At 37.2% G+C, this 20,886-nt stretch overlaps 1 protein-coding gene across 4 annotated transcripts in view; it reads right to left on the reverse strand.

Moving 5' to 3' along the window:
- Window positions 1–20,886, reverse strand: part of LOC131050621 (uncharacterized) — a 73,992-nt gene that overhangs the window by 30,860 nt on the left and 22,246 nt on the right. Inside the window, exon 7 of one of the 4 annotated variants that reach the window (XM_057984817.2) lies at window positions 959–1,654. The exons of the other annotated variants lie outside the window; for them this stretch is intronic. Within the exon in view, the coding sequence (XP_057840800.1) occupies window positions 1,457–1,654 (198 nt within the window). The 3' untranslated portion in view covers window positions 959–1,456. Of the gene's footprint in view, window positions 1–958; window positions 1,655–20,886 lie in introns of those variants that run through there. 4 annotated transcript variants of the gene reach the window in all.

Genomic DNA, 20,886 nt, shown 5'->3' on the forward strand with positions numbered 1-20,886 from the left:
GATGTCAACAAAGAATACATGCAAGTGTTTGCTAAACTTTTCCACAGTACTGATATGGAGGATGTAGTAACAAATACTTTTGCTGATTTTGTAGTCTCCAATGTGTTGATGTGTGTTTTGTGACACTCTACAACACAGAATAAAATAATAAATATTCTGAACAATGAAAACTCAAATGCTAAGTAATGTGATCAATTAAGGTAAACCCAAGCTTCCTAATGTCAAGTCTTGACGATGCAATGGATAGACTCAGTGGAACGTGTTGATGTGTTTTTTACGCACATGCAAACACAGAATAAAAAACCAAAAAGTATCTTATCCTCTCTTGAACAAAATCTCTCAAATGCTGAAGATTAGCTTAAGGATCACTTGAGAAGACTCCAAGGTTCATGAATGTAGAGTCACTACGTGTGGATAAGCTTTGTTGGTTTGATGTGATTATGCTGGAATCACAAGGGGACTTACGTTTGAATGCCTGAATGCTTGATTTGTTGGAACTCAATCATCTGATGTTGCTATATGGTGATGATGTTTGTCCTAAACTAGCTCAAGTTTGAAAAAATGGCAAAAGGAAAGGGTTGAGAGAGTCTATTCTAAGACCTAGAATGTAAGAAGATAGTTGAATGATTAGCTGGAATCCTATTGGGCAAGGTCTCACCATCAAACTGAACAATTTGACACAAGCTTAGTGCAATCTTCTAAGGATGTTTGAAAGATGTTCAAATCATTACAATCAACATTGATCACCATTCAAGTTAATGCATAAGCAATGGACGTATAACGATTCGAAGTTGAGCTCATATCACTCCAGTTGACCACGCAAGGCACACTTACAATCAGCAAGAGGCTAGTGGTATGGACAAAACGAATTCCACACAAATTCATTCAACAATTTCTTCCATTCAATCTAATCCACATGAAAATAAATTGAGAAGTAAATACCATGCGGGTTGTTGAAACAACAAATCAAATTCACCATAACTTCAATGAAATCAATTGTTCTTTACAACAAGGTTTAACAACAATCTTTGCCTTCTGCTAATCTAACTTCTATTCTAATTGCTACTCTATTCCCTCTATTCACTACTCTATTCCGTACTAGCCAAGTATTAACCATTAACCTTTACAAATTAAGAGTTTGAGCTTTATATAGAGAGCTCATTTACAATGAACGGCCAAGATTGATTCTCCATCAATGGCCAAGATTTTACAATGAAAACCTAATTAGGGTTTGTTACAACAAACTCTCAACCAATCAGAAAATCACATTCAATGAACGTGGACCAATAGATATCAAAGGTAGGTATATTGGAGTTTGCGCCTTCATATATGAGCTTGATTCATTGAACTTGGACGTGTTGAAGTGGAACCTTTTTGATTAGTGGAGGTAGTGACTGGGACGATGACTAGGATTCCACCTTTATCTTGCACTTCATAGTCTTGATTTGATTCATCATCATGAAGGGATATCAAGAGATATCTCTTGATACTCAACATTCTCTAGCTTGCTCAAAGTAGTGGTGATGAGAATTATTGATGTAGTTGAGTCCTCCCATCCTTGCTTGTTTGCCTTGGAGCGATTGTATGACTTCTCCTTAAGATACTCACTCCAATCTTCTTCCAACCTGATCCTTTTGATCTCTTTCCTTACCTCCTGCAAAATAAACAATTGGGCATCAAACATACATGGTATATAACCTTTACATACTACTTAATCCCTCATTCTGATTTTCTGTGATTTTCTCTAAATCTGATCAAAGAGGATTGATAATAATCAAGGATCTCGTAGTAGCTTAAGGGATTTCGCCTTGTGGAAGATGAATTTGCTGCTCTTTAGATGAATTTGGACTGCTCAATAGTGAAATTCGCTTCTCTTTTGACAAATTCGCTCCTCCTTTGTTTAATTCTGATGCTCTATGATGAATTCGTCCCCCCTAAACATCAGATCCACATCTTCAATGCTCGAATTTGTCTTCCTTGATCATCAGGTCCACACCTTCAATGTCTAATTTTGCCCTTGTGCCGCAGCAACCCACCTATATTCTGATAAAATTCGCTTATGTGCTGACAAAATTTGATGTCTAGCTATAGAAATTCGCTGTCTTGCTGGTCAGATTCAGTAGGTCTAATCTCAAATTTGCACTTTGAGAGAAGAATATACTTGAATTAATGGTTGAAATGAATGTTTTAACCCTTCCTTTATAGGTGCTTAAAGAAAGAGTCATGTCCCTTGAGTGCATGGCCGACCTGATTTAGTAAAAAACTAAATTGCTTGTATCATGCCAGCGACTTGATAGATCAGACTCTCCCTTCTACCAATTCGAATTTTTGAATTGATCATGGCGCCAAAATGCTTGTCTTGTTGAATTTTGCTCTAGGTCTCTTGCAAGGTACACACAATTCGCTTGAGGTGGTAATTTTGCTCTATGTCCTTTCCAAGGACAGAACCTATAATGCCATTCGCTCCCTGTCCTTCGGAAGATCAGGTCCTATATCAAAATTTTGTCCTCTATCCTTCAGAAGGACAGGCCCTATAATTGAAGTTCGCTCATCATCCTTTGCAAGAACAGAACCTATATCAAAAAAATCGCTTGATGACCTTTGGGAGGTACGCCATCTTCACATCAGTTTGTTTTATGTCCTTTGAAAGGACAAGGTCAAGGTAGGTGTTTCGCTCCATGTCCTTAGCAAGGACAAGCCCTATATGATATTTTCGCTCTATGCCCTTGACAAGGACAAGACTTATAATGCAGTTCGCTCTCTATCCTTGGCAAGGACAGGACCTATAATGCTATTTTCGCTCCAAGACCCTTCTAAGAACAGCTTCAAATGATAAAGTTCGCTCTTGGACCACGGTAAGGACAAGACATGATTCTAAACAAGGTTCGCTCTAAGACATATTCAAGTTCACTCTAGACCATCAGCAGGGACAAAGCATGTAGATCGCTTTGGACCCTAAGCAAGGACAAGGCATGTTGATAATTTCGCCCAATATCCTTTGGAAGGATAGGACCTATATAGCAATTTTCGCTCCAGGACCTTTCTAAGGACAAGCTTCAAAAATGGAATTCACTCTATGTCCCTTGGAAGGACAGGCCCTATAACAAAACTCGTTTCATGCTCTATCCAAGGACAAGGTCTAAAAGATTATTCGTTCCAAGTTGATGCAAGATACATGGTTAAGTGAAGAGGTTCGCTTAATGTCCTTGATGAGAATTTCGCTCTATGACCTTGGTAAGGACAAGACTCAAAACATAATTCGCTCACCGTCCTTTGGAAGAACAAGGTCAAGGTATGTAAAAATCGCTCAATGTCCTTTCCAAGGACAGGGCCTATATGACAAGACTTAGCAGTTCACCTCAGGATCTTACAAGGACATGGCTTGAAACTCACCACTTCCTTTTACATCATCAATTTAGGTCTTAAGTTTTCCAATTTCTTCACATGAGAGCCTCATCAATTCGGCCCCCTAAGAACACCTATAGAGGATATTCGCTCTATGACCTTCGAAAGGACGAAACCTAAAACAAAATCTTGCTCTTCGTCCTTAGGAAGGACAGGATTTATAATGAAAACTCGCTCTTCGTCCTTAGGAAGGACAGGATCTAAAATGAAAATTCGCTTTGTCCTTTGGAAGGACAAAGTCTTGGTAAAGATTCATTTTAAGACTTCTCCAAGTTACACATATCCAAGTTCGCTCTGGACCCTCAGTAAGGACAATGCATGAAGTTCGCCCTAGGACCTTTGGAAGGACAAGACTTGAAGGAAAATTTCGCTCTATGCCCTCTAGAAGGACATCAATTCAACATCCGCCTTAGGAGCTATCCAAGGAATTTCGCTCAATGTCCTTAGGAAGGACATGAACTTGATAAAATTTCGCTCAACGTCCTTAGGAAGGACATGACCTTGAAGATAAAAATCACTCTTGGGTCGTGGCAAGGACAAGACTTGATAAAAAAATTCGCTCTTGGACCTTCGGAAGGTATGAGAGTCTATGTCCTTACCAAGGTACGGGGTCTCCTGTGAAATTCAAGGAGGACACAATTCATTCAACCAAGGTTTACTTTTGCAACTAGAAATATGATCAGATAACACAAGAAATCTAGGCATGATCCAAGGGGTTCTAGATCTACTTTCATGCTCACAACCAACTGTTTTCACTCAACCCTAAGGAGATTGACTTGACTTGATGAACCCTCTAGCTATTGGAGAAACTCTATCACTTCAATGCAAAGACTAACAGCAAAGACTCTAAGACAACCTAGAAAGCAAAAAGTGGGGGGTCCCCATTTGCAATGGGGCGATGTGTGAATACCTCACAATAGAACGATGTGATTTGTTGTTCTCACAAAGGGACTTACGCTTTCATTGGAACTGGAATACTAAACTGACTTGAACTTCAAATAAAAGACAAAAGGCATAAGGGTTAGAGAATCTAAACTATGAACCTAAGGACAATGATGATAATAGATAATGCTAGATAGACAAATTCCTTACATCAAGTTTTGCTTTGCCATGATAATCAACAACTACACAAAACTCATGTGATCTCCAAAGGTAGTGAATGATTTCATAATACAAACATCCATTCAAATACCCAATGTTGGCGCAATCCAAATGAACATCAACAATCGAACTATTTCCAAATGAGGTTCAAACTAACTATGCAAAGTAACTTGCAATCAACAAATCACAAATGGTATGAAACAAGAAATTAATCACATATCTCCACATTTCTCCATCACAATCAATGAATTTCAACTAAAACTTGAGAAATAGAAACCATACAAAATGTAAAAACAACACATAAAGATCCACCATATCTTCAATGAAAATCATGTATTAATTTCGACATAGCCTTCACTACAATTTCTAATCTCCCCCTCCTACCACAACTCCTAACAATCTATTCACTATTAACTATATATCCTTTACAAATGAAAAGGCCAATCCTATTATAGACTTCCCATTACAAATGAAGGGCCCAAATTGATTCTGAATCAATGAACTAGATTAAACAATGAAACCCTAAGTGAGGGTAGTTATAACTACCACCTTCTTACATTTAATGCCATCCAATGAGATGATTACATGTCTTTGAATACACGTCCTTTTAGGTGAAGAACCAATGAAAAATGAGTTGTTGTGTTAAATTTAATGTCTTCCACATGTCAATTTCCCTCTTTGTAGGAATCAAGTTCAATGAAATTGGGCAAATTGACCTTGAATTATTTAATTGGTTAGAGGATGATTAGACACCACCTCAATTGTGATGGTTCATATTCCCAAATTGCAGCATCTTTATCATTCTTCATATCTCCACCGGATGAGTTTCTAACTTTGATTAACTCTTCTAAAACTTCGAAATGCTTTCCTTGATGCTTTCCTTTCACATTTCATCTTCATCTTTGGAATCCTTTTGCTATCTTCTTCTTCTTCATCAATGTCTTGGTCCTTGATGTCTTTGACTTTGAGCACCATCATGCAATCATTCCTAAAAAAAGAGAAAATTGTTTGAATTGAAATTTGAATGGAATCCTATGTTAGTGAAATGCAAGGAGATTATGATGATTAAAATGAAACTCAAACCCTTGCGTTCCTAATTTATATTGAAAAATTCCTAAAAGAATTTCAGGAAAGCTAATCTTTTTTCCAGAGATTGTGAAACCAATTTTATCCTAAAATAACATTGATGATCCACAAAATTGCTTCACAAACTCGTCTAACACCTGAAAATTATACTTTCAAAACTTGGAAATATCCTGGAAATGATATGGCAAATCTAGAAATGGAGTTTCAGATCTTGAAAATGCTTCATTTGGTGAGAAAATTCACTCAGATCTACACACAATTGACTTGTTTTTCATCCACAAATTGCCCTGTTTTGGCTGTCAAATTCATTCCTCAAGCACTTGCCTCCTTTGCTTAACTTGAAATCTGATTTTACTGTACTGAATTCACACTCAATCCTCTTTTGCTCTGCTCCTGAATTGATTTCTTTGAATTGCAATGTAAAATGACTTGTATGATCTTTCCTTTATATGCCTCTCATGAATCGCTTCACCATTGACAAAGGGATCAGCTAAAGGGGGTTTGTTTCCTCTTGTTTTCTTTAGTTTTCCCCAAAATCCAAATTGTACTCAATTTGAATCACATCGGCCAGGTCTTTGTACATTTAAAAATTGAATTTTTTGGAAGGGAAAAAATATGTTTGTCTCCTCAAGTCAGCTAGGCTTGATTTGATTTCACCTCTATGCGTAAAGACATAGTGGAGATTTGGAGTGTGCAAGAACTCAACACCCAAATTCAAGTGGAAATTTGATTTGTGCAAGAACTCATGGGTGGTTTGTGTAAGTATTTCCAAGTGGAGATTAGGCTTGTGAAAGAACTCTTGAGCGAAAATTCCCTAATGCTAGGAACCTCCTTTCACAAATTTCTTCTTGTTCCAAGGTTGCCTTCATTTTCATTTTACCCTTTCACTTGTGAAGAACAAATTTCTCAATTTTGTGAGTCATTCAACAAGAACTAAAACTACTCCATTATCTCACTCCTTGTTGAATCATTCTATATTCATGGATTTGTGAGTGAAAGATTTCCTCAAGATTTTGCCCTCAATTTCTCATCCTGGAGATCGCCCATCCACGGATTGATCACTGATTGTTCCAAATTAAGAAGACCTCACTAGCCTCCTAAAGGCTAAGAGACCAAAATTACTACCAAGCTGAGCAAAACTAAGCTTAACTACTAAGCAAGCCAAAAAACAAGGGGTCCCCATTTGCAATGGGGCGTGTGTATTTACAACACAACACAATGGTCTGTGTTTCAACTCTCTATGACATATAGGAAGCATGTTCACTCTCGGTTGTACCTCAATAGGCATAAATGGCCATGCCTACAAACTCTTGCAATCAAAAATTTATTGCACATAAGTTTCTTAATTTTTATTGCAAACTCACTAGATTTTTTTTTACGTTTTTGAAATTATTGTTTTCAAATTTGAAATTTGATTTACAATTTAATAACTTTTCACTCTTCAAGTTTGCATCAATAGGTTGCTATCTCATTTCACCTAAGAAAAACTAGAGTACATACTCCATCCATAAATGAAGTTTAACAACTTGGCATCAAAGAAGGTAGAGGAGCTAGTTTATGAGCATTCCAAAACAATATTCACTTTTTAGTAGTCAGAAAGCCAATATAATTTTCCTAGGAGTGGTAGAGGGGCTATGTGATGCCCCCAAGAACCTTTAAAGAGCCAGCGATCATCACAATGAATAATAGTCCAAGATGGCAATGCTTACAAGAAACTAACAAATCAACAATTCAAGAGACAGTGGAAATAAAACAATATAATAATAACGATTCATAATTCTTTATGGGATGGCAATCAAGATACCAAGTATATCAAGCTTTCGAACTAGAGGATCAACTGATTATGAAATTGATCCTAATGATTGGAGTCAGTAATCATCCAACATTGAACCAATAGATATCGAAGTATCAAGCCACTAAATGATAACATATTCGATGAAAGGAATTATGGTAAAGTGTCTCTATATGTAGCAATCCATTTATCTTTGTTGAAAGAGGAGATCAGAATTAATGAATATCCAAATTTGCCTAAGTCATATTCATACCAATATTTATCACCAGCTACGATATCTTCATGATCGACCAGCCAAAAACTATGAAGTATATGATTTGTCTTTGACACCACATCAACCCAGGTATTGGTACATTACCAAATGTCACCGCTATAGAAGTACATCAGAAGCCAATGAGTTATCTTCTAATAGGCAGTGATTAAAAATTATTAAACGATAGAGGTTATCACAGTTCATAAACATAGTAATATTAAAGCATTGAAAATAGCAATTAAATTACAAGGCAGTGATTAGTCAATGGCAGCGTTTAGTCAATGTAAGGAGAGTTATCATTATAATAAACAAAATCCGTTGAATGCAAGCATATTACTCAAGGAGGTGTAATTACCTGGGAAGGAAGCCATTTGTTCTTGAAAGATTACAGCCGAACATTGGAAAGAGACATGTCCTTTTAAGAGGAAGGCAATTCTTGATAGATCTATATAGAAGTCGAAAGTGAAGTAGAGGATATCATCGAATAATCATTTCAGACTGACGAATCAGAGTTTTACATGGTGAAGAATTACAAATACCATTTGATCTGACATAGATATCAAAGTTAAAGTAAGGGGACTTCAATAAAACTTCAGATTTGTTAGTATTAAAATAAGCTTCCCAAAAGTGCTTGGTAGGCCCCAAACAATCAACAGCTGAACACTTGTTATTCTGATTCCTATAATAGAGGGACCCTCAGACGGTGACTGCAGCATTAAGAAAGAATCCACAATCATTGTTGTGTTTTTTGCAACAGCTCCACTAAAATGGAATGGGACCCACTTAGAAAACTTTGAAATATTGGTTGTGTCTTTAACTTCAGCCCCACTTAAGCTTTCAGAAAGAAATTGCAGATTATTGATTGTGATTTGAGCAATCAGCATTACAAAAAGGTCAATGAAGGTCAAAGAGGAGTCAACAGCATGTTGAAGATTGAAAATTATTGTTTGGGAAAAATTACTTGTGTTTTTTACCCATTCTCCACTACTTGTGGAATACCAATCAGATAGCAGCTGCAGCAGATCATGGTTGAAGATGGAATAGGAAGGGGGAAAAGAAAGTGTGATAAGTAAACAGAAAGAAAGATCATTTTAGAAGAAAATAAAGAAATGCAGAACCAAATATTAATAAGAAGAGAAATATGTGAAGACAGCGATAGACATTAATAGAAGAGGCAGTTCATATGCAGATCTTAAAGAGAGGTGTTGAGTGTTTGATATACAATATGCAGATTTATGAAAAGAGTACATGCGGATTTATGAAGGGAATGCATGCATATTTAATAATGAGATTGTTTATATCGATTTGTGAAGAACATATCACTTCGAGAAGAGTGTGTTGAATGTTAAAAAGACATATTTGATTATATACATACAAATCAGTTTAGTGAGGGCCTTACATAAGAGAATTATTTTCAATTTGACAGACATACAAGGAGATTGTAAGAAGTTCTGTAACAGATTTGTAAGGTTTATGAGAGATTTATGATCAGCATAAATCCATTGTCAAATCGGAGAAAGCTATAAAGATAAGTTTTATCATCTGAATTGTTCTTAGAATTTTCAGTTAACCATTAAAATGAAATGTCTTTAGTTTGATAAAATTATATTCATAAATAAATTCCAATTCTCACCTTAAGATGGAATTGTTGTCTCAGGACTGAATTATGATAAATCCCAAATGGAGACATTACAGGCTACTTGTAGTTCTTCTAATCTACCTTTATCATCTAATGTCAATGATGATGATGATGATGATGATGATGATGATGATATTGTTCTTAATGAAGACCTATATGACAGTTATTACTGATTGTATTATTTTAATATTGAACAGTGAATATCTATAACGGCTTTCAAGTTTGATAAATAGATATTTCTATATTTCTAATATTTATGATAGTTTTGTTTGGCGCATGCATGTTGTGTTGTATTCTAAACTTATTGTCGTGTTGCACGTGCATGCACCATCTTCAACAAGGACCCCCTTTGTTTTTTTTCATGCTTTGCTGGTATTTTGTAACAAACCTGTCTTGTAGGGATTACAAGAATGAGAGAGAGGTTAGATCAAAATGCATCATACAGTTGCATAAGTCTGATAGAGAGCATAGGAAGATTGGAGTGTTGTAATGAGTGAGTTGAGAGTTAAGGTCAATGCTTTCAATAGGTCTGGAATCTAAGGACATGTATCTTAGGAAGTATCCATATTGCACTTAAAGTTTCCTAGGAATGTGAGAAACAAGGAGCATAGAGAAAGAAGTAAGAGAGCATAAGAACAAATGGAATGCAGAAAAGGAGAACTTAAGAATAGAAAAGGGCACTAAGGAAAGAGTAAAGATACAAGCCTAGATCAACCCCCAAACCCATGTGCAAAGAACATTAACGAAGGACCTGTTGTGTTGTACACACACACGCCGTCTTCGACAAAGACGCCCTCTCTTTTCACTAGCTTTGCTGGTGTTTTGAGGCAAATTTGTCCCTTTGGGAGAAGTATAGGACCTTAGCCAAAATTCACCCTCCTAGTATAAAGAGTCGGAATGAGCAGAATGGGGCTTCAAATTGATTAGCCTTGAAGAGGTCATTAGGATTTGGGGTATTGAGCCATAGGACATTAGGAATTTTCATTAAGTTTGAACTTGAGGTAGTGCTACCTTGGGACTACTTGCATTGCATCTTAGAGGCAAGTGAAGAAGCATGGGAATGATGCATAGGGTGAAGTTCAAATATGAGGAAAGAGTGGAGAAAGAGAATGGAGAACTCATCCAAGAAGTGAGTAAGTAGGGTGAATACAAGCCTATAGGTCTGAACTCAAGGTCAAACTGCACCCTCTCCCTAGATTTGTATTAAAGAAAACATTTGGAATCTCTAAATTTCTGCTAAGACAAAGTTTTCTCTCCAAATTCGGTGCTGGGACAGAAAATCAGAATGGGACCTTAATGCCAAAAGTGTTCCTACTACCAAACTTCTTGCCTAAACATGCCACTTCAATTTGAAACTCCTACTTTGTATTAAAATTAGGAATAAGATCTTAATCCTAAAATGTTTTCTAGCCCCATGTTTTGGTCCAAATTCCTAAAATGTTCCCTTGCCCCATGTTTTGGTCCGAATTCCTAAAATTGTTCCCAACCCCAAACCTTTGACCCAGTTTTAGCCCAAAGGTCTGAGTTTGGGATAATGCTTCCAAGTTTGAGTCAAAGGTCTAAGGTAGAGTTTGCAGCAAAACCATTCCAAGATCTGAATTTTCTGATTTGCACCATACAAGAGAGACCAAACTTGGTCCAAAAGGAACTTTAGGAGCCCCTAAGAATGCTGCTGTCTAAGTTTCAAGGAAGAAATTTGGTGGTAGCACTAAAAGTGGGATTAAGACTTAATCCCAAAAATGTCCCCAATGTCGAGGTTCAGCCCAAAGTTTTCCCCTAAAATTTAAGTTGAGGTCTGGAATTCGGTACTTGCAGGGAGAATAGGATTAGGCTTTGTTCCTAAAAATGAACTTCTAACTGAGTTTGCATGATACGGTCAAAATCCAAGCTTTCAAACTGATATTCTCCATGGCACTTCAGGTTCAGTCTAAGGTAAAGCAATCCAAGTCATAATTGAGAAGAGTATCAAGGTCTTTTCATGAACACAAAAAGTTGCAGCTCAAAATCAGGACAGTTCTTATTCCTAAATGTCTTCCTAACCCCATGGCTTTGACCGAATTTTACCCCATACTCTTCAAGTTCAGTACTAGCACTGAAAAGTGGAATTGGCCTTAATCCCAAAAATGTTCCTAATGCCAAGGTTCAGCCCGAGTTTGATCCTTAACCTAAAGATTCATTTCCAAATTCGGTGACAGCATAAAAAGTTGGAATAAGCTTAACCCTTAAATGATTCTTAGCACCGAATTTTCTCATAAATGTGTATTTTGCAGACAAAATCAGAATCCACCATGGTGATCGTAGATTGCTTTGAGTCCAAGTTGCCCAACAGCCAATCTCTTTGTAGATTACTAAAATAGTGGACTTAAGACTGAAAATAAGAAGGGTATTCACAGCACTAACTACAGAAACCCTTGAAATAATAAATTTATCCTAGCAGGTCCATACCACCAATGAAGCAACATGATGGACATCTAGGGCACAAGATTGAAGGTGTGATCACACAGAGGAACCAAGAGGAAGGGAGTCGGAAAGATGAACGGACCGAAGAGATAGAGGCCACCAAGAGGTGACATCAAGATGCTTGAGACTAAGGGGGGCTCTACAACACTACAACCCAGAGCACCAATTGAGGATATGATTGTGATAAAGCCAAAAGAACACCAAGGACAAAGCACAAGGATGAGGTGCCACTACTATAGTGCAAAGAGCCAAATGATGTCATTCCCAGAACTCTGGAAGACAATGGCAAACATAAAAATTCTATAGGAGACATGCAGAATTTAAGAATGAACAACTAGAGATGACAAATAACAATTATTTTATTGTAAAATGACAACTTTTGGGCCCAATTTAATGCAATACAAAAGGGGGGTCAAAAGTTAGTTGTTCACCCAGCTACCAAGTTTGTCCTTTTGTGTCTTGAGCCCCGTGGGCTTTTGTCTTCTAGTGGGGTTAATTGAAGGCAGTTGAAAGTAGTTGAAAGGTGATTGAAGGTTGTTGAGATCATTAACTAATAGCTGTTAGGGTTTTTAGAAGTCAAATCTGGGCCATTGAATGGATTAAATCCTAGTCATTGATTCAGAATGTAAAAACTATTAAAGGCCAATGCCTCTCTCATTGTACGGGGTTAGAAGTTTATAAAGCACAAGTTAAAATTAGGAGTAGAGTAGGAATTCTTGAGTAGAAATTGTTGTAATGGCAGTTGGAGCAAATGAATAAAGCATTGAAGTGTGGTGTTTTGCCATTTTTCCTCCTATTTGAATGGTTTCTTTTCATCAAGTTAGTTAAGTGATTTCAATGGCAAAGTGTGAGGATATCTGATCAATTTTTTATTCATACCATTGGAGGTTTGCTGACTGTAAATCTCTGTGCATGGTTAGTCTGAGCCTATTATTGCTATTAGTTCAATTGTGGATGTATGTTTTGATTGCGCCAAAATTGGGTATCCAAATGAATGTTCATGGTCTGAAAATCCTTTTATTTTTCTTTGAAGACTGCATTGTTTCTGTGGCATTGTGATTTATCTCTGGTTAAGCGAGAATTAGTCTTATTTGAAATCTGTCTATCTGCAGCACCAACCATTACTATCATTGTCCTTAGGTTTTCTAAACCCTGTCTTTTTGCTCTTTATTTTAATCAGTTTGAGAACTGAAGCATCAACCACATTGTCATATCGAATGCAAACCAGCTTGTAAAACACATAAGTACCCTCATGATTACCAACAAATCACATCAACACTGAGTTATCCTAAGCTTAGTCATGACCTGACACTAGAAACCTTGAGGTTATCTTGTCTAGACAGTCGAAGGGCATACAAGATTTCCTTATTCAACAGAGAATAGGATAGACTGTGCATTCTATTCTGTGATGGAAGTGCTGAATTTCCCCATCAACAGGACCCACTGCCATACCTTCTCAAATCCAAAACGTTAGCAACATTAGGATCAAGTAATGAGACATGAAGATTGGCACAAACAAGTGAGGAAACATGAAGTGAGGGCTCACCATGATTTTGGAGAATTAGAGAAAAGAAGAGTGACAAGAATAAAGTTGAAAGAACTCAAAGACCAAACTTGACTCAAGCAAAGAAGGAATGTATAAGGTTTCAAAAGAAATGAAGAACATAAGTTAAGAAGCCCAATGCATGCCCAAACTTGGACTTGGGAAGGAGTCTTGGAACAAAAGACTAACACATTACAAATTCCAAAACTCGGACCTCGGAATGAAATTTGGATATTCCCAAAAGTTGTCCAACCTCCAAGTTTTAGACCAAGCTTCATCAGAAAGTGCACTACATTTCCTAAGTTCAGACTTGGGAATCAAATTGGGATTAATCCCAAAAACTGTCCTAACACCAAGTTTACCCTGAGAAAGACAAAACCCCTCCAAAGTTAAGACCTGGGAATGATATTAGGATTGTTCCTAAATTTTGTCCTAACTCCAAGTTCCTAGTAGCTTTCCAAAGTCCGAGTTCGCAGTTAATCCTAGTTGCTTTCTGCAGTCCAAGTTTTGGAGATGAATTTCGAATTTGTCCTCCATGGTCCGAGCTTGATCAGGAATCCACATCCTGTTCCATGAGCCGAGTTTCAGATCAGCGTTCCTTGCAACAGTCCTATGTCCAAGTTTTATGAAAAGGTTTCCAAGATTGCTGATCAAGGTCCGAGTTTCATGAGTGTTTCCTAGATCCTAACATCTTTCTCTGTTCAGATTTCCAAGTCTCTTTCCAAAGACTGAATTTGCAAGACATAAGGCAAGCTTCTAATCAGAGAATCCAATCCTAAGTCTGAGTTTGCATGACAGAACAAAATCTCAATCCTCTTCTCAGACCTGTGTTAGAGAGTTTATCAGTATTCCAGATTTTTCATGTCTAAACAGCATGACGAAGTCTGAATCTACTTTGCTTTCCACAGTCCAAGTTAGAGAAAAAGTTAAATATCTTGTTCCAAGGTCTGAGTTCATAAGGCAGCAAAGCAGAGCTTGCAAATGATCTTTCACAGTCCAAGTTTGATTTCCAAATAGAGCTTGTCCTAAGTCAGGGTGACCATATAGCAGTCCTTGAGGCCAAGTTCTCCAAAAGTTTGAATTCCAAAGCAGAAATTGCCAATCCAAGCCTTCAGCCCTCAAAGCAGAAACTAAAATGATTTTCCTTTACCCAAGTTTTAGGGCAGGCAATTCAGAATACAGTCGAAATCAGATGCATGACAAAGTCTGAATCTAGAACATCTTTCACTGTCTGAATTTGACAGCAAGGTTTCCAGATCTGTTTCAAAATATAGTCTTAGTTCCAACTTTCTATATCAGATTTCCTCTCCTCAATCCAAGTTCGAGTTTGCAAGAGCTCAATTATCTTATGAAGAGTATAGGTTCAGGCCTGAAGCAAAATTCAAATTGTAATCCATTGGCCTTAAGCATGGTGAAGGATCAAGTTTTGCATAATCCAAAGTCAAAATTCAAGATGATGGCCCAGGTTTCTTGATTATGCTAATTGCAAGACATGCTTCTCAAGGATACTTCAAATTCCAAATTCCCTAAAGGTGTTCCAAATGCCCAAGTTCCAAGTAGATTTTCCTTAAAAAATCAACTCTCCTTAAGGACCTTGTATGCCCTGGTTTGTCTTTCCTAATCTATGTATGCAAGTCAAGATTCTTAAGAGGAGTATATCAACCAAACCCCCTAAATGAGTGAGATAGCTGTATGAGAAGGTAAATCCCTCAATGAGTGAGATAGCCTAGTGGTGGGGTCTCATGAGAGTATGATTATTGATCAAATAAGAAAGGTGTTTGAAATGCTAACCCTAGAAATCATTAAGATACGTAATAGTAATGAAAGCCACTTGCTCTTGCAGATTAATGTCACTACAAAGAAGCTAGAAGATGAAGGATTACCGAAAGTTGAAGATGTGATTATAATGAAGAGCAGTTTGCAAAAAAGTGGCAGGAAGAAGGATCATCAGTAGAGAAGATAAAAAATTGAAGATATTGTTTCCAAATGTGCTACATGATTGCTAAGAAGAAATAGGGAAGCACAAGATCAAAATTCTGAAGATGATATCTTTCTAAAGAAGATTGAGAATAACAGGTTCATAAAAATGGCTCTAATAGAGCAATCTATAAAATTTACCAATGAAAAACATGCTACCGAGCTGGAGATAGTAAGGAGATTAAAGATTGTTTTCACAATGTAGGAATCCAGAAGGATGTCATTTCCAGAATTCTGGAAAACAGTGACTGATTTGCAGAAAATGCTACAGGGAACATATAGAAACAGAAAGGACAGCTGGATATAAAAAAATAATTTATTGTAAAAGGGGAATTAATTTATTGTAAAATAATAATATTTTGGCTAAATTAAAACAATATTATAAAGGTAAATATTATTATTCTCCCAAGAAAGTCATTTATCCAACTAGCTATTTAGTCATAATGTAACAAAAAGTTGTTATTTAATCTTTTTGTGTCACTAGATGTGTAAACTTTCATCCTATAGTGGGAGCAGTAAGAAAGTAGTTGGAAATTTGTTGAAATTGTTAAATAAAAGTTGTTAAAACTTCTAGAAACTAAATTTGGGCCATTCAAAGGATTTGATTCTAGCCATTGATTCCAAATGTAAAATCTATAAAAGATCAATGCCTCTCTCATAGTAAAGTTAAATAGTTATTGGTAAAGTAGGGGTTGTTGAACAAGAATTGTTGTACTGGCATTTGAAGCAAGAATTGTTATACTGGCATTTGAAGTAAATGAATGAAGCATTGAAGTATGGTGTTTTACCAGTTGTCTTCTCTTGTTTGCATGGTTTCTTTCATCAGTATGAGTTAAAGTTCAGTGATTTTAATGGTGAAATGCAAGGATATTTGATAGATTTCTGGTTCATACCATTTGTTGTTTGCTGATTGTAAGCTACAGTGTATGGTTAGCCTGAACCTGATTATGCTATTAGTTCAATTGTGGATATCTGTTTGAGTTGCGTCAAAATTGGGTACTTAAATGTATGTTCACAATCTGAAAATCTCTTAATTTCCCTTGAAGGTTGCACTATTCTTGTGGCGTTGTGAGCTATCTCTAATTAAACAGGAATCAATTTATATGAAATCTGTCCATCTGCAGCACTAGCCATTACAGTCGTTGTCCATAGGATTAGTTTAGTCTCTCTAAACCCTATCTTTTGCTCTTTATTTGATTAGTCTAGAAAGAAAGCATCACTCAGATCACCATATCAGATGTTTACCAGCTTGTCAAATATGTAAGTCCCTTTGTGATACCAGCAAATCACATCATTCACTAAGTTATCCTAAGTGTTGTCAAGACCCGACATCCAGGACCTTGAGGTAATCTTATTTGATCAAGTCCAATAGCATATGAGATTTCCTTATTCAAGAGAGGATTGGATATGTTAGTTATAGGATCAGAAATGTAAGCAATCAGAAAATGCAACACAATGAACAATGAAGACAGTATTTTACCCTAAGAAAACCCTCCTACTCGAGGGAGAAAAAACTCGGCAAATAAATCTCTTATATCTAGTATGAATAAGAGCAGAAAATCTGCTTACAATCAGGCCCTTCTCAAGGGCGAATACAATATATAGATCTGCACTTAGGACAGTGCGATTTCCTTGAATATGCACAATAATGACTCTTATCCTTGAGGCGAATCTGCTGTTCTAGAAAGCGAATCTGCTGCTGGAGTGTGAACTTCTGCTTAAAAGGAATGAATTAAATTATTTGTTTCGACTCCCAAACCACCATCTATTTGTATCTTCTTCACACCTCTTCCAAAGAGAGGCGAACTCTTCCAAAGGGGATGACTTGTCCCAAGTGAGGCATCTCTACCAAAGAGGTCGGCCTCTTAAGAATACTTATTTTATTTTATAATGTACCAAAAATGGGCACCATAACAAACACAAGTCGGCCAACATACGCATGCATTTGTCTAACTTTAGTTTCTCCTTAACCAATGCCTATTAAATTTAATCACAATCGCTTCCTTTCATCATTGTTTTATTAATTTAAATTGAGAGAAAACTATCTCACGCAGCTATAACAACAACACTCCCTCTTAGCTAGGGAGGCCTTTTTCCAGTAATCCTCGTCATGGAGTCTCTTGATGTGACGTCCACAATGGCTACACCCAATGGTGGAAAAATCGCATTTCAATCTTAGAGATGTACAAGATTACATCACGGAGTCTCTCAACGTGATGTTGTCATGAAGTCTCTCAACATGACATCCACCATGGCTACTCCCATGAGTGGAAAGAAACATGCGCACAAGTGCCCATCACGGAGTCATTCAACGTGATGTCATCATGGAGTCTCTCAACATGACATCCACCATGGCTACTCCCAGAGGGTGGATAAACACAAGTACAAGAGAATCATCACGGAGTCTCTCAACGTGATGTCCACAATGGCTACTCCCATTAGTGGAAAGAAACACATCATCATGGAGTCACTCAACATGACGTCTCATCTCAATCTCAAAGATGAACAAGGGCTCGCACCTCATATTTCTCCGTCTCAGAGAAATATACACTACAAGGGCTTTCACCTCATATTTCTCTGTCTCTGAGAAAAATACACTACAAGGGCTTTCACCTCATATTTCTCTGTCTCAGAGAAATATACACTAGAAGAAATCTTCATGATGATGTGACTCCCTCTAAAGCTCCAAGTACTAGCATCAACCTCTTGACCTCCTCATCCAAGGTTGCCTCTGTTGGTTTGCTAGACTCCCTCTGAATGTTAATTCCTCCTCTTCGAAGAAACTAGTCGACTTTAAAATAAGAAACCTTCTGAGTCGACTTTAGAGCTTGGCTCCTTCTTAGATGTCCCCATGGCAACTTCTGCAGTAGATACAAGTTGTGTGGACCTTAATTTACGATCTCGAGCAAAGTGACCATACCTGTCACACTTGAAACATTGAATGTGAGAGAGATCCTTCTTCTTCTTCAATTCTGGGGCAAAATCTGATTCTCTGTCTCTATTCCTCATTCTTCCATTGCCTCTTTCTCTAGAAGCATGTGTAGCAAGCACTTAATTTCTACATCATGGTAGTTTCGCCCAATTCCTCTTGTTGACAACCTATACTCTTCTTGAATACAATCAGCTTGAAGACGATCAAACTTGGGCAACTTAGATCTCCCACTGATGCTTTGGATAAATGGCTCCCAGGATTGGGGAAGACCATTTAGTGCCAACATAACAAAATCTCCGTCTGCAATTATGTCCCCAATAGTGCTCAACTGATCTCTTAAATCAGCAATCTTCATAAAGAATGAGATGATTGAATCTTCCTTATCCATTTTTACATGGTGAAGCTATTGTCTCAAAGCAAGGGCTCTGCTGGTATTGTTGATCTCATACAATCCTTTTAGAGTATCAAACATTTCTTTAGCTAACTTCAACTTAGAGATGATCAGTACTAGGTGATTCATCACAGAGTCTATCATGATCTTTCTAGCCTTTGTGCCATTTTTCTTCCATTGGATTTTCTCAGTATCATCGAAAGGCTCAAGCATATCACTTTCCACAAAATCAAGAAGATCATTCTCCTCTAACACAATGAGTACCCTGGGTTTCCAAGTAACACAATGAGTACCCTGGGTTTCCAAGAGTTGAAGTTTGAGGCTCCATCAAGCCTATCTTCTACCTTGACACCGTTCACCATCTTCTTTTTTCGCACAAATTCTCCTTCAAAGATCTGCCCTTAAGTCTAAAATAATTTGCAACCTTAGATTACTTTTGCCTTCAAGATATGCTCTAGATGAAAAATTTAGTTGACTGCTTAAACAAATCTGATCAGATCTTTTCTTAAACCTGGCTCTGATACCATGTTAGTTTTAGGATCAAAAATGTAAGCAAACAGAAAATGCAACACAATGAACAATGAACACAGGATTTTACCCTGAGAAAACCCTCCTACTCGAGGGAGAAAAAACTCAGCAAATAAATCCCTTATATCTAGTATGAATAAGAGCAGAAAATCTGCTTACAATCAAGCCCTCCTCAAGGGCAAATACAATATATAGATCTGCACTTAGGATAGTGGGATTTCCTTGAATATGCACAATAATGACTCTTATCCTTGAGGCGAATCTGCTGATGGAGTGCAAACTTCTGCTTAAAAGGAATGAATTAAATTATTTGTTTCGACTCCCAAACCACCATCTATTTGTATCTTCTTCACACCTCTTCCAAAGAGAGGCAAACTCTTCCAAAGGGGATGACTTGTCCCAAGTGAGGCATCTCTACCAAAGAGGTAGACCTCTTAAGAATACTTTTTATTTTATAACGTACCAAAAATGAGCACCATAACTAACACAAAGTCGACCAACATATGCATGTGTTTGTCTAACTTTAGTTTCTCCTTAATCAATGCCTATTAAATTTAATCACAATAGCTTCAATCATTATTTTATTAATTTAAATTGAGAGAAAAATATCTCACGCCGCTATAACAACAGGAGGATATACCCAGTGTATTTTATTCTGCTTTCTTAGAAAGTGCAAACTTCCTCATTAACACTTATATCTTGTTTTTTGGCTGCAAATATGTATATATTTATGATTTTTTATATAATTTTTGTATAGAAATACACAAAACACGTTTACCTGCCCCCCACGCTCCCCAACCCAAAAAAAAAAAAGATCAACATACTCATACTGCACCCATGTACATGGGTCCAAACCATTGTTCCAGGACTCGCCAGGACTCTTTGCAAGTCCTGAGCTGAGCGACCCTAGCCGAGTCTCGGGGACTCAGGACTCTCCAGGAACTCGCTCTAGGCAATACTCACTAGAAACTGGTTTTTTGCCGAGTTTTGCTGAGTCCTACCGAGTTTTTTGCCGAGTCCAGATTCAGATCAGCCTTGCCGAGTCTGCGTTGAGTCCGAGTCTTGTTTCTATGATCCAGACCCAATTCCAAATAGGCAATTTAGTATAAAAGAAGTAGGAAAGTATGTTCTTGAAAAATGGGAAGAAGTTGTATAATTTGATAGAAGAATTCCATAATGATGATTTGTGTGGAGAAGCATAGACAATTGTTGTATGCAACTAATGGTTCAACAGGAAAATTGCATCCGTGGCATAGTGTTTATTGACTGGAACAAGGGCAGATTCCATCCACAGCCATTATGTTTATTGAATGGAGCAGGGGGCAGATTGCAGCCATATCCTTCAACATACTCATTGTATTTCATGAATTTATTAATTAATTACATTATTAGACTATTAGTGCAACTGCCACCCGCCACCGTCAAAGCCGGTTCTTCCTTCTTTAGAGGGTTTCTAAGGTAAATATGGTGTTCCCTTTCATTCTCTCTATATTTTCTTCCTCTCTTAACTGTCACTTAATTTGTAATAAACTGGCACAGTAAAAATTATAGGTTGAGAAATTCCAGATCAATTTGTTATTAAAGCTGTTGCAAATCTCTTGTGAATGTGTAGGTACATGTGCAACTCCATGGCCTAATTGTAGCTTATTTTCTTCCATAGCAATGTGATTTGGTAATAGAGCCGTTGCAAATCTTTGCAGATTTATAGGGACATGAGCAACACCATGCCCATGTTGTAGCATATTTTCTTTCATGGTAATGTAATTTATTGTAGCATGA

Source organism: Cryptomeria japonica, chromosome 8 (assembly GCF_030272615.1).
Source record: "Cryptomeria japonica chromosome 8, Sugi_1.0, whole genome shotgun sequence".
NCBI classification, from domain to species: Eukaryota; Viridiplantae; Streptophyta; class Pinopsida; order Cupressales; family Cupressaceae; genus Cryptomeria; species Cryptomeria japonica.